Source organism: Colletotrichum fioriniae (assembly GCF_027942845.1).
Source record: "Colletotrichum fioriniae strain IMI 355084 chromosome Unknown scaffold_19, whole genome shotgun sequence".
NCBI lineage: Eukaryota > Fungi > Ascomycota > Sordariomycetes > Glomerellales > Glomerellaceae > Colletotrichum > Colletotrichum fioriniae.
Window position 1 is genome coordinate 85,731 of NW_027076855.1, and position 13,656 is coordinate 99,386.

The window sequence follows — 13,656 nt, forward strand, 5'->3', positions numbered from 1 at the left end:
TTCTACAAGTCCTATGGCTGACGAGATCATGGAGGCCTTCAAAATGTTTTCGTTGATGATGCCAGTTATCACGCGGGCCACGGGGAAGCATATGCGAAATATGGCGTGAATCCAGAGGTTGGCGCGATGGTGCTCGTCCGACCAGACCAGTGTGAGTTTTGTCAAAGAGGCCTTCGATTTGACCAATACTTGATTGACTTTGTGAACACAGACGTAGCCGGAATTTTCACCTTTACGACTGCTGAGGATATTTCGGAATTTTTCAAAGACTTTGCGACGTGCACAACGAACGGATTCCACTGATCATCCGCTGGTTGAATCGCTGTCATGGAAATCCGCATCTAGGCTCATTAAACAGTTAAATCCGCTGAGACGATTTGTCGTTGTGTTAGAACTGGAACGTCAGAGCATGCGGAAATGGATAGACTAAGATCATTTTCTCAGCATGAGATACACTGCGTATTCAAACAAAAACTTTTGCAACAAGACTACTGGCAGTACGCACGGCATTTCCTATCAGCGCATGCGATGAGACATTCTTGAAAGACTACATGATCCTCATTTACGAAAATCGACTTAAGAAAGCTCCATGCTGAATTTCACACCTTGGACGTAGCCTTCTCCGTGACCTCAGGTGGAGTCCTTGATCCAGGCGACATGCCCTCACTGACGGGCTTGCCCTTTCTTCGGAGGCCAAAAAGGTCCTTGAACATCATCCGGGTGGTTCGAACAATTGTGCTCCGAGATTCAAAGATCGGCAAGAAGACAACCATGATAACAGAGGCGAACAGCCAAGTGATTCCTACCACAACCCAACCGGTAAAGAACTATGGCACGACATTAGTAAGGTAGCATAGTTGGAAACGAAATCAAAATAATCACTCACAGATTTTCCAAAGACATAACCAGTGCCATACAGTGGCATTGGCCACAGAATGAGCAGAACGAGTGTCACACCAACAGTCAGCCAGCGGGCAGTCTTGGCTGCTTTTTCAAGCTTGATCTGCTCATCAGGATCACTCTGCAGCGCCCTAGCCCTGTCTTCGGGCGGGTTCTCTACATCCACATGTGCAGCGTCAACGAGTTCATGATCGTCAGCTTGTCGGATGTTGAGCATACTCTGCCAGTCGTACTGCTGAGGCTTGAAAGGTGGTATGAATGTCAAAAGTGGGATGAAGACAATTGGCGAAAGGAGAGATGTCAAGTTTCCGGCTAACATCGGCTCGTTGGCGCCCGTGTTCGTAACACTCAACTCGCCGTACTTGATCTTCGTCGTGACTAGCCATGTCGTCATTGAAAGGGCGAATCCGATGATCGGGCTGAAGGTGGCCGCCGCCCAAGACTGTCCATCCCAGAGAAGAGTGAGAGCAGCTGGCAAGACGGCGGAAGAAATGATGACGCCCATCATCAGGTACAGATATCCCATGGAGATGCCAACATAGTTGATACCAGTCGCAAATCCAGCCATGACAAGAGCAAAGACGCCCATGCCAATGTAGTTGATTCGCATAAGTTGCTTCCCGGTAGCAGTGGGGTTGAAGTAGGTCTTGTAAATATCATAGGTGCAGATGGACGACACAGAGATGAGCTCAGACGAGTAAGTGCTCATTATAGCCATAAACTGCTCAGAATCAGCATCCTAGAAACATATCGCGCTTGGAAGCACAACTCACAGCCAGGATGAGGGTCGCAACCGCTCCTCCTTTTCCAAGCAGAGCAACGGCAGCAGTGGGTAGAACCAATCCGGCATCAACGTCCGCAGCGGCTAGACGGTTTGGGTAGGTCGGCCAGATGTCGTATTTTTCTAGAGCAAGACCAGCGAGACCCATAGTCGTCGCCGTGAGCCAAGGCACGGCAAACCAACTGATTCCACTGGGGTGATGTCAGAATACAAGACACATGTAAATTTTCGCAGGGGTCTTACCCCATGACATAGCCCGGAAGAGCATCAATCGGGCTTGCTGCAATTGCCTTGTTGTAGTAACCGTTGTCCAGAAACACCGTACCGAAGTTGCCGCAGAGGTTGATGATGAAGAACTCGACTGCCTGATTGTGAGATAAGTCTTGTCGAGACATGTGTTTAAGAACTTACTTCCTCCCTGAGAGCGCATTGTCAAGTAGCTCCCACCAGAGTTCCCTGCCAAAGGCCGCTCAGCTGCAAGCTCAGTGAGAATTTCCCATACTCGCCCGGGGGAGCCCAGAAGCTGATTGGTCGAGTAGACTGTAAAGGCAAAGATGAAGATGATGATGAGGATGACTAGGCCATTGATGTAGTCCGTGATGAAGGTAGCTTTGATACCGCCGAAAAGGGTATAGACGACCACACCTGTTCAATTGTTAGACGGGTGAATGAAGTCTTTCGATTTTCTGGCTTTGCTCACCAATTGGGAACAAGAATACGGACGCAGCTACCGGAGCACCAGTTAAGTTTTGGATGACCGCAGAACCACCAGTAAGAAGCATCGCCGTCACTGGGACGAAGGCTTAGCATTACAACGATCAGGGCTATGAGGGCCGAGTCCTACCCAAGATATTGCAGAAGCAACAAAAGACAATGTATACGCCGTGTGTAACTGGACCATATCGTGCTTTCACAACTTCTAGAACTGGGATAGAGAGTCGGGTTAGTTCCAGACTCACGGAGCCTTACTCTACCAAACTCTTACATGTGTGTGCGTTGGGAGCACGTCTCTTCAGCTCGATAGCGAGCGTGGCAAACAGGATGATCTGGACAGTGGCCCCGGAGGCATACCATACGGGCCCTGAAACGCCGCTTGATATAGTCAGCCTCACTGGTAGACATAAACTCTTCACAGATCTCACTATTTGTAAGCTACGGCTGTGCTTTGCAGCAGAGTCGCGGCCCATGTCCAAGTCGAAAGCACCGATGAAGCGACCTAGAAAAGATTAGCGTTGGAAATTGTCAACATGGAGCTCATTGGACCTCACCAATCCTGATTTCAGTGACCGCCCAGCTGTTGTGAACATCTCGGATGTCTGGAGCTCATAGTTGTATCTCTTGAGCGCCCAAGTGATGATGATCATGAACACACTGTAAATCAAATCAGCACATAGATCTGATGGAAAGACTAGAAAGACGTTACGTACGCAAAAAGAACACCTAGTCCAATCATCAGGCCGTAGCTAGATGTTGTTAACGTCCAAGGTCCGACGAACAGATTGGAGGGATACCAACCCCCATCCTTGATGCAGAACTGGTGTCGAGTCCATGACGGGCTTCTGTCAGGATTAAGATTCCTGTCAGCTGCTGAATAGTTTAGTTTATTACAACGCGGGACAATTTCTAGCAATCCTAAGCGACACCTGGATCGATGGGACAGCCGACAGAGATATAGCAGAGCAAAAGCGCCCGTCTGATCTGTTTGCAATCTCCCAATGGCCGCCGGGCTCTTGCCAGTTTTCCCAGCATCCCATGCCTCTGATGTACGTCAGATACTAATCAGTTCTACTACTAACCGGCGCCAGTCACTCATCTTAGCTGCCTACCTTAATCATGACAAACCCTGGAGGAGCTGATAAAAGCTTTCAGCCAAGGACGTCTGTTCCGATGCATCGGAGCAAAATCGTCGATCGAGAGATAAGGTCATTGGAATGGGATAGAGTAGGCTTGCAGAGTACCGTACTGCAAGTTATCTCCGTTGTCGCGCTGCATAGTGCGCCGCCGCATCTTGGCGTGGAGGAGCGGGATCAACGCAATAGGGGGCCGATGTCTACACGGTATGTGCCTTTCTTGTTGTTAGGTATCGCCGGCGGGCATGTTCGCTCTGAAAGTATCCAATGCGTCCCGCTGTTATCACCCGCTCGGCCCTGGGGCTCAGAAGTATTATGGGACGCGAAAGGCTTGTTAGTCGCTTAAGGGATGAAATGCATCTGCCCAGGAGCGCCGAGATGCCGAGAGGATGATGTTGGGGGTTTTCAGTGGTTCGGATGGGGCCAGCCAAGGTCTTAGTACTTCTTGGAAATCAAGTTGTTATCACTCTCCAATCAGTGGAACGTGAAACTGGAGATAAGGTTGCGAATAGTCATCGGGACTGTTGATTTCTCACACAGCATTATGATTATCTACAAAATTGGAATGACCAAAGGCGGTATGTAGACAATGCTTGACAGAAAGAGTCCGATTGGGCTCAACTAACTAACTGACTGCACCAAACATGTCGCTTCCAGATACGTTCTCTGTATTCTCCGCGCATCACATCACACATTTCTTTCGCCTTGGCAGAAATCCTCAAAAAACAAATCTTCCTGATTTGTGTCTGGATCCCAATCGTCTTCAAAGTCATCACCGTATCTCTCGCGACCAATGTTGTGGAACAGCTGTTTTAACGTCTCATCTGCCTCCCAGCTGCCGGTTCTCCACTCAAAGAGCCGAACGTCATCATCATCGGACTCCACAGAGCCCGAGTTCTCGTCGGCATCCGGTGCCGTGTACCCAATCCCCCAACCGAGTGACTTCTGGCTATTCATCATGTCGAAGGCTTTGTTGTATGAGAACCTGGACGAGACGTGATCTCCTAGGTACCACCAGATTGGTGACCATATCATAGCCTCTCTCAAGCGAGGCATCTTGGCTGCTGACTTGGCGAACGCGGTGAGCAGCGGATACAAAGTGTCTGGATTGGGCTTGAGACGCCATCCTGACGGTCTGCAAGGAGCATGGCCGAATATGATGGTATCGCTGTCAGCGGAAGGGCCTTGACTGGCGTACTTCACGCCTTCAACAGGGTATCCCAGCACGTCCTTGCCTTCTCCACGGGGCCCCATGAAATACCAGGATCCGAATGGAGTGACTGGGTGGAACTTGACCTCCAGAGACTCCAGATTGGGCCAGACTGAACCATTGTCATCCTCGGGCCAGAAGAAAGAATGATCAATAATAGCACTTAGTCGAAGTTGGGTGAGGTTTTGGCAGAGAAGTCTAAGACTTGAGCTAAAGGAGTCGGACGGCCCTGAGAGGATAAGCTTCGGCATCGCAGCATCGTGGTCGAGAAGTTGATGCGCTTTCCGGCTCTGGAATCTCAACTCGGCTTTCCTTGTCTGCAGCGACATGCTCTTGGCGACCCTCGCAAAATCTTCTCGCCCATGGACGCGGATCCGATCGATTTCAGCATCGCAGTTGTGCTCATCAAAGAGGTCGGCACTTATGCTCTCGATGCCTGGGAGTTTTAGCGAAAGATCTAGCGTTGCTCTGAGATCGAATCTGCTAAAGTAGTTCGACTGCCGCTGAGTCGGAGACGATCCCAGGTGAAGAGAACCGATAGATGTGAGCGTTGGTAGCCGGTCTGAGTCAAGAAGCCGTATGAGCCATGCTTCTGGTATTCTAATCTCCGTCTCACGCGTCTCAGGGCTGGTGATTGCAAGATCTATCGTGCTTTGCGGGCCATCATGCTCTTCGAGGTTCTTCAGGCAATCAAAGAGCTGATGGATCTGACTAGAAAGATACTCCGCGTTGCGCTTCGCTTCCGCGGTGTTGTCTGTCGTTGAGCGAATCCTGTTCGGCAGTCGTTGGGGTAGCAACACCAGCTTATACTCCAGCTTCCGCAGCCAGCAGAAGCGCGGACCGCGGAACTTGTCTTCAAATTCACAGAGATCACGCACTCGCAGAGTGCAATCTGTGAAGCCATCAGAGTATTTCTCCGCCGCGGTGCGGAGCTTAGGTGACAGTAGTAGTAGGTTCTTGAGGTCGGGTCGGTGTAAATTTGATGCGATCTGGTCGACGACTTCCTGAGGGAGGATCTCCATGGCCATGATCAAATTTTGACGCTCGACTGTATACGTGATACTTGGAAACTTCGTCTTGAAGGGTGCAATCAGAATGAGTGGGATCACGAAGATGAGAGAAATGAAGCCATTGACGTCGCACAGCGAATGGTAGAAGGCTTATCCGCATCCGGTGAGACTTAGCTCGCGGGGGTGGCATTGCCGGAGAGAGACAAACACATACGAGCTTACTCAGCCGTGGCTTGTCCAGGTCGTTCGGAAACCTGTCACATAGATGCATTAGGTAAGTTGATGTACTGAAGGGACGCAAATTGCCAGCGCTAGAGTTTAATCAATATCGCTAGAAAAGTTTCTTTCGTCTAGAACTCTTTCTCGCATTTTCAAGGTGTGAACGAAGATACGATCGCCTTTAGTGGGCAGGCACAGCAGGCAATGACTAGAAGTCTAAACATATCGTGCAGTCACGCATGCAGACACTGCCCGTCGGCATCCTGCCAAGAGCCAAGGCGCCGGCGGGCACTTCAACTCTCCCGTTCCACTCCGCTGGCAACGATCTCAAGGGGTAATCATGATTACCAATGATAAAGCATCCCTTCAGACCGCATATCACTCAACTTTTGATGCTCATGGTAGTCCATCATGACTTTATGGTTCTATGGAGACTTCAGAAGTAATGGTTCGGCTGAATTGGATGGGTATATCATCACTTCCATGTCCGGCGACGGTATGACGGCCCCACTTCGGCCGGCATTCAGACCGGCCACCAGGATAAGGTATTTCTACTCCCCCGGGCCTCTGATGTGGCCCAAGATATGCATCTATGTTGACTCTCTCAAATGAATTTCCAGGAGATTGACCATCTCGTTCGTATTGTATCGTGACTTCTTGAGTTTTCATGATGATATCCTTCCGGCTATCGGAATCATCATCCAGCTGAACCCAGTTGTCGTGTGGGCCACTTTGGCAGTTCGAAACTGTCATACCTCGCCCGCTGAGGTTATTCATTCTGACCCCGTTACCTCCAACCTGCCTTCCAGATATGGCATTTAGATCATTCGACCCTGTGTTGTTGTAAGAACCTTTGCTAGACTTGTCTAGCCAGAACTTGAGCAGTCTCCTCAAAGACGGAAGCGAGCCGGCAATGATACCAATGCCGCACTCGAGAATCGACCACAGAACGATATTTGCAATGTAATCTTTTGAATGTCCGATCAGCCACGGAGATCGGAAGGCACGACCAGTACAGTGAGTGAACACTTACGCAGGTAATTTTCATTCCTTGACTGTTGGAACAACGCACCATGGATACCCGTTGCATGACCCAGCTTCTGACTATTTGAATGGACTGGTTCAACCCGGCTCAGTAACGCAAGCAGAAAGTGGACCACTATCATCGGTTAAAACAAGCACCCTGCTTCGATATTCGGTGACGCGGACCTTGTTGTAGGAAGCATCAACTTGTAACTGAGCTTGTGCCGTTGAATGAAGCCCAAGTATATCCAATCCGTAGGTACGGCTTGGTTGAGCTCTCCGGGCATGAAATGACTGCTCATGGAGCTGATGCAGAATATGTTAATAATACCATGGGGCTCATAATTTTCAGCGAGTTGAGGGCGAGAGCACTCAGAGTCGATTTGCTGGACGTCGTCACCCCACACTTGCCTGCACTACTCGTATTTCAATACTAGCGAGATTCTCAATACTGAGATTATGGATCTGCGATCTCCCCAGCATCTGCGATCTCCCCAGCATCTCCCTTTGAAGAAACTGTACCGATGCAGTATCGTGCCAACGGGAATTGGATTCCCGGTACCAACAGCAACAGTTCAGCAAACAAGAACCCTGCTTGCGTCAATGTTCTCTACCAGGGCAAGGGCGCCAGATTACATCACCGATAAAAAGTTCTTGAACCTCGGCTATTCAAAGCGGAATCACGTGTCGGATGGATGACTTTCTATTGAAACCTCGTTGGCTAGAGCAAGACATACAAGAGTGAACAGAGAAAGTGGAGATCGTGCCGTCCCGGGCTTGCGGGATGAGGAGAAAAGTTCCACAATGCGCAAGGGTTACACATCGGCGGCTTCTCCCCGAAGAAAACGTGGGGCGACGGCCGGGGTCGTGTTTGCTCTCCAAGACTCCAGCAACGGGTTCGACAGTGGGCTGACCAGGGTAGAAGATGAGGTCGGGAAAAACGCCGATTCCATAGATGCTGGTCGAATGGCCAGACGACGGGTGGACGAGTTCAAACACACAGATGTGGAGGTGAACGCAGTGAGCTCTAAGCGACATGGAAGCTGGAATAAGATCATCAGTTGCGACGGGAACTTGAATGATCTTGATCAGGTTCTACGAAGAAACTAAGATACGATTGTCCAACTTGTCAAGGCGCTTCAGTAATCATTCATGAGCGGCACGCAATGTTCCAACACAATCATCCTTCCTCGTTACGAAGATACCCTCCCGGACTTCTCCCTCAATGCCCCCCAATGCACCCGTAGTGCAGAAACCAAGAAGGCGCTTGTGGCGGTCAGACAACTTAGCCTCGACATCCTTGCGCAACGACAGGAAATTGTTCTCCTGCTGTCGAATGAAAGACCGCATGAAGAATATCAGAATGACGGGGCGCTCGCCAGACTCCTCACGATTGGGGCCCGTAGCATGCCACAACCGACTGTCGAACACTAAGGCAGTGCCAGAAGGCCCCTCGGCGGCGACGGTGCCATCGACAGTGAACAGATCGTCAGGGGCAATCTGACCCAGATGAGACGCAGGGAACACACGGGTGCCACCGTTTTTCTCGGTGATGTCCTCGAGATACCACATGATATTAAGGCCAAAAGCGAGCTCGCGAACTGGCGGCTGGATGGCGACTTGGTCCGTGTGAAGTTGCATGGGGACATTACCAGGGCGGGCAATGTTGGCGCTGTAGCTATGAATGAGGGCGTGCTCGCCAAGGAACCAGGGGACAATCTCATCGATCAGAGGGTGGTTGAGAAGATCGAGGAACTCCTCTCCCTTGTTGATAAGAGTCCAGATGCGCTGGTTGGGCGCATCAGGACCACCGTCCGTGGCGGAGACACCGGCTTTGCGTTCACCTGCAGCCTGTTCTTGTGTTCCTTTCTTCAAGATCGACACTTGCTCGGGAGTGAGAGCATCCTTGACAAGACCGTAGCCGAACTCCTTGATATCCCGCTTGACTTGATCAATATCCTCTGTCGGCTCAGGGAGACGGGCAAAGGCGCCTGGCACGACCTTCTTGGGCGGTACAGGAGGGTTGGGAGTGAGGAGGTCGGCGAACTTGATGGCGATGGGGACGTTGCCCTTTGGCATTGAGGCCTCGTGGAAGAATGCGTCCTTGAAAAGGCCATATCGAGGCTCGAGCTTGCCCTCGTAGAACTGAGAGATGTTCTCGGGCTTGATTGTGACTTTTGTGTCTGGCTCATCGGAGCAAGAGTCGAGGAACTTCGCTTCAGATGAACGAGCATCCACGAAGACTGGGGCATGATCTCCGAACGTCAAGGAGATGAGTGCGTTCAGCTGGGCGAGCAAGGGAAGCTTTTCCTTGATGATCTCATGAGCACGGCTGACGTCGGCCTCAACCTTCTCACTGAGTTTGCTATAAGACTGGCTGCTGAAGTCCAACCCAGGGATGAAGGTCTTTCCAGGGGCGATACCAGCCATGGTGAGAAAACAACGAAGTGAATGAAGATTACTTTAAGCAAGGTAGCCAAGCAAATATCAGAAGAGAACCGTGAACTTTGCGGTCTGAAGAGTTACGAAAGCAGTGCATCCTCTTCATTATGTACGCCAGCTTACGGCGAGCTGCCGGCACCTAGGACCGTCAACAAGATGATCAAAGGGATTTCCCAAGTCGGCGCCTGTGCCGCCAGGTGGATAATCCTCATTGAACAGCATCCTCAGGGAAAAGCTGCAAGGAAACCCTGCAGTGAGACGATCCGTAAGCTTCAGTCCCTAGTGGGGTCGTTCGAGTGAGGGGTCCTTGACTATTCCCTGTCTGTTGTTGGTTGTAGCAGACTGAACCTGACCCTAGTCTGAAGGGTTCAGCATGTAACCTCAATGTTATGGAACCATAGAAAGGGATTCCTGTGGATATTATACCCGAGATCAAATAACGTGTTTGCTGCCATTCAGCCGCCCGAGCAGTTGGCAATATGTGAGATACCGCGAGGTTGTGGGAGCATAGTTTTCGATGGGGAAGATTTATGACCCTTGATTGACAAGCAATGCGATTACAAATCGAGGTATTGACTTATGTGTTGAACGAACGGATTTGTGCCGTGTATGAGAAAATAATGTGGCCTCGAGGAAGAGGACGCAAAGTGGTGCGGTAAACACGAAGCACCCAAAATGAATGCCGTAGCGTGAACATGATTGGCATTGATCATAGATCTCTCTAAGCTTCTTGAGCTAGTAAAAGCCATTTCTATACTATGTGTCATAACCATCACGGCCTATTACCGTCCCGAGTAGTGCTTCTCGGCATAACGTAGAGGCAGATATAAGACAGCGCTCAGGAAGAAAGCAACCTCGAAGCCAATGTCTCCTGTCGAGACCGCGATGGGGCCCGTAAACCAGACCTGGGAAATACACGGCACGACGAGACCAAAGCTCAACACAGCTGCGCCGATCGCAGCAATACCGAGAGGCAGTCTAGAGGGCACATCCCACACTGCAACCTCATAGAGCTTCGAGTCGCCGCGTCTAAACACCAAGTGCTCAGTGACCACAATTCCGACAAAGGACGCAGACCAATAGCCGATGAGTGCAATGAAGTTCTCGAGACTCAAGAAGAAGTCGTGTGCTGCCTTGACCGCAATCGGAATGATAATGGCGGTCACGATGACGGAGAAGACGTAGCGCGGCAGGCGGAACGACGGGATGAGGGTCTGGAAGTTCAGCGTGATTGCGTACATTGTGCCAGAGATGTTGGCCAACAGCGTGAATGCAAGGACGACAAGAATGAATTTGCCGAATCCACCTGCTGGGGAAAGCATGGCTCCGAGAACGCCGCCTACCATAGTGCTGTCAAAGCCGATTTGCCACTCGGGGATGTTGCTCATAGCACCACCGATAGCCGCACCGAGGGTCATGAGCAAGATCGTCGGCACAACCAACCCCAAGTAGCTGTAGGCAAAGATGCGGTGTCTGTTGAAAAGTCAGTCTTGAGATCATCTTTGGAAGCACATTTACTCACGAGACCGCCCGACCAGTAGGGTCAAAGTACGTTGTCAGATCAGATGCGATGCAGGCCCATGGGATCATGTAAGAAGCAATGACACCACCGAAGCTGAGGACCCCCGCAGCCGTTGCCGGCTCAAAGGGGGCTTGCTTTTGCAGCTGCTGTCCGCCACATCCAACCGCAATGATTATGGCCACAAGAGCTGGCATCCAAGCGTAACCCTCGTAGAAGTGCAGCACATTGAAGCCACAGAAGGAGATCAACAGAGCCGCGATGCCGATCAAGACGATGCCAACGGAAGTCGAAAGGTCGCCTTCGGACACTGCTGAAAGGCACTGCCCACCAACGACACAAATAATCACGCAGAAGCCGGTGAGAGTAGCGAGATTGAGAACGACGGGGATGTATACGAAATAGTATCTAGCAAGGCGTCAGTTGAGATACCTGAGTTGGCCGTGGGCAACCCAAGACACTTAGGTGGGTCTGCCCTTTCAATCGGGGGAACATCAACTTACCCAAAACTAAACCGAGCTTGAATCATCTGTCGCATGCCAGTCTTCGGACCCAGCGTTGACAAGAATGCCGGGGCCAGCGTTGACAGCAAGTTGAAGAAGAGAATGACGAGCGCCGAATCTCGGAGGCCAAGGCCGAAGGAGACCGGGCCCAGCATGCCGAAAGTGATACTGAGTGGCAAACGTCAGCCTGTGTGCACGAAGACCATATGGAAGTTGGAGAGCTAGGAAACTTACGCCAAAATGTTCGTGTTGATAGAGCACCAGATCGTGAAAGCATTGAAGTACTTGGTGTTCGTCCGGACTTCTCGTGGGATAGGCTCGATTCCGCCTTCTTCGACCCGCCCGGCCATCAAGACTCTCCGCACGAGACCTTTGCCGCTCCGGCCCGTAGCCGGAGCTGCTTGTGCATCTGTACCAAGGTTCTCTGTTGTTGCGTGCTTTTCATCGCCGCGCCGGTCATGCTGGCTCTCCAAGTTGTCTGCCATTCTGATGTCTTTGCCGAAGATTGCAAAGCTACAACTCAATATCGGACTGGGGAAAACAGAGGGTGCATTAAACAGTCATGTAAATGTTTCGACTCAGGATGACTCGAATGTCGATAAGTGAAGTGAGATAATGAAAATTTGTTGCGGGAGTCCGTGCGTTGCGTACAAATTACGCCCAAATTCGCCTTAGTTGGCGAATTATTGACTAATGAAGTCTCCATAAGCCCATTGTTTTGACCGGATTCGGCTGACTGGATTGGATGCTTCTTTGATCCAGACAAGGGATCGATTCCCGGCCCGGTTAAGCGGGATGTTGACCGGATCGGCTGACGTGACATGCGCAACTTTGGCTGAACCAAGATGTAACCTACGGATACCTGATCTTATTAATGTCTTCACCTGTTCAACTGATTACATGAACTCATCACTCAGATTACTGGTTGGCATGCAACAAATTACATGTGGTGTTGAGCTGACTTGACCACTGAAGTCTTGATAAGGGTCCATTACCGAGTCCAGAAGAGCTGAGACAATTTCATTTTCTCACTTAAGCCATTCTAACTCTTGAACCTGCATGTGGCTAGCTTTTTAACTACACACATTGCCAACTATCCGGGAGCTTTGGATCCATACCTTCGCCCCGGTATGTGTTTCGCAACGGGTATCTGCAATGTCGCCGTTGAAATCCCACACCCGAATCCACACTGTCATTGACAAACTTGGTTCCTGTTATGGTGTCTGGGGCGATCCCACCCTCAGCCCAGTCTACTATGGCGGCTAGGACATTGTATGTCCTATTGAATGGGAGACTATCGCCGATGACGGCCGAGTTTCCGCCGCTACTACCTTGGCCAATCAGCCATGCACCAGGTCCTGTGGTGCAATGGTAAAGGCCAGAAATACGGAAAAAGCGTGCGAAGTGATCCATTCCAGTGTGGTTCAAGTGCATACCTTTTGCCAAGCGGTCATAGAAGATGGGAGTGTGGAAGCTTGTGATCTGCTGATCCTGCTGGCCATGGTACATCAGCAACTTTCCTCCCCTCTTTTTGAATGCCGACAAATCCCGCGGGTACGTCTTGATGTTGCCGGGATTTCGCTTCTCAGCAAAGATGCCGTCCTTTTCGAGCGTGTAGGTTGCCGGGTCCCAGTTCGGATCATTGTAAATCGCGTAGCGGAACCAATTCTGGGATAGAGCAAATGGGTTTCCACTGTACAGCCCGTCCGCCGTAATGATCTCGCTGCCAGGATTCATAGCTGGCCAGAATAGCTTGCCGTCCGTGTAGTTAGTTGGACTGAAGATCTTTCTCACAATCTCGACTTGTGCGCTGGTGAGGCATTTAGAGTCGCCGCTGTCTGACTTGCAAAGGAGAGTTCCAGGCTCGAAATGGCAGAGAGTGGGGTCTTCTATGATGCCGTCTTGGACACCATCAATAGTATCGCACTGCTTAAGAACCTCGTCGTGGATCGTTGTTTTCCAGACGGTGGGAGTAATGAAATTCTTGGAGTCGACAGACCCAGTCAGAGGGTAGAAGCCGGCGCGCCAGGAGTAGAGGTTGTTAAAGTCCACTGCCGGTGCACCTGCGACAATACCATCAAAGTCTTCGGGAAACATGTCCGCGGCTTGCACGCCTTGTCGTCCTCCAAGAGAACAACCCAAGAAGTACGAGCCCGTCATCTTGGCCTTATAGAGGGAATTGAGAAGACTCTTTCCAGC

General features: G+C 50.8%; 4 protein-coding genes across 4 annotated transcripts; all 4 read right to left on the reverse strand.

The window, feature by feature from the left end:
- Positions 1–599: 599 nt before the first annotated feature.
- On the reverse strand, positions 600–3,574 carry N0V96_011768 (uncharacterized protein; the record flags this gene model as incomplete). The annotated part of the gene is made up of 12 exons (XM_065759388.1): positions 600–827; positions 887–1,621; positions 1,674–1,872; positions 1,925–2,042; positions 2,093–2,326; positions 2,382–2,471; positions 2,526–2,606; positions 2,667–2,773; positions 2,969–3,052; positions 3,109–3,144; positions 3,197–3,240; positions 3,524–3,574. 12 exons carry the CDS (start codon positions 3,572–3,574, stop codon positions 600–602), a joined length of 2,007 nt encoding a protein of 668 aa, XP_065611952.1.
- A 644-nt stretch (positions 3,575–4,218) lies between these two features.
- On the reverse strand, positions 4,219–5,769 carry N0V96_011769 (uncharacterized protein; the record flags this gene model as incomplete). Its single annotated transcript, XM_065759389.1, has 1 exon — positions 4,219–5,769. The coding sequence occupies one exon, from the start codon at positions 5,767–5,769 to the stop codon at positions 4,219–4,221; it is 1,551 nt and encodes a 516-aa protein (XP_065611953.1).
- Positions 5,770–8,139: 2,370 nt separating this feature from the next.
- On the reverse strand, positions 8,140–9,423 carry N0V96_011770 (uncharacterized protein; the record flags this gene model as incomplete). The annotated part of the gene is made up of 1 exon (XM_065759390.1): positions 8,140–9,423. The coding sequence occupies one exon, from the start codon at positions 9,421–9,423 to the stop codon at positions 8,140–8,142; it is 1,284 nt and encodes a 427-aa protein (XP_065611954.1).
- A 794-nt stretch (positions 9,424–10,217) lies between these two features.
- Positions 10,218–13,617, reverse strand: N0V96_011771 (uncharacterized protein; the record flags this gene model as incomplete). The annotated part of the gene is made up of 5 exons (XM_053192677.2): positions 10,218–10,908; positions 10,958–11,362; positions 11,458–11,625; positions 11,692–11,950; positions 12,894–13,617. 5 exons carry the CDS (start codon positions 13,615–13,617, stop codon positions 10,218–10,220), a joined length of 2,247 nt encoding a protein of 748 aa, XP_053050034.2.
- Between the last annotated feature and the right edge of the window lie 39 nt (positions 13,618–13,656).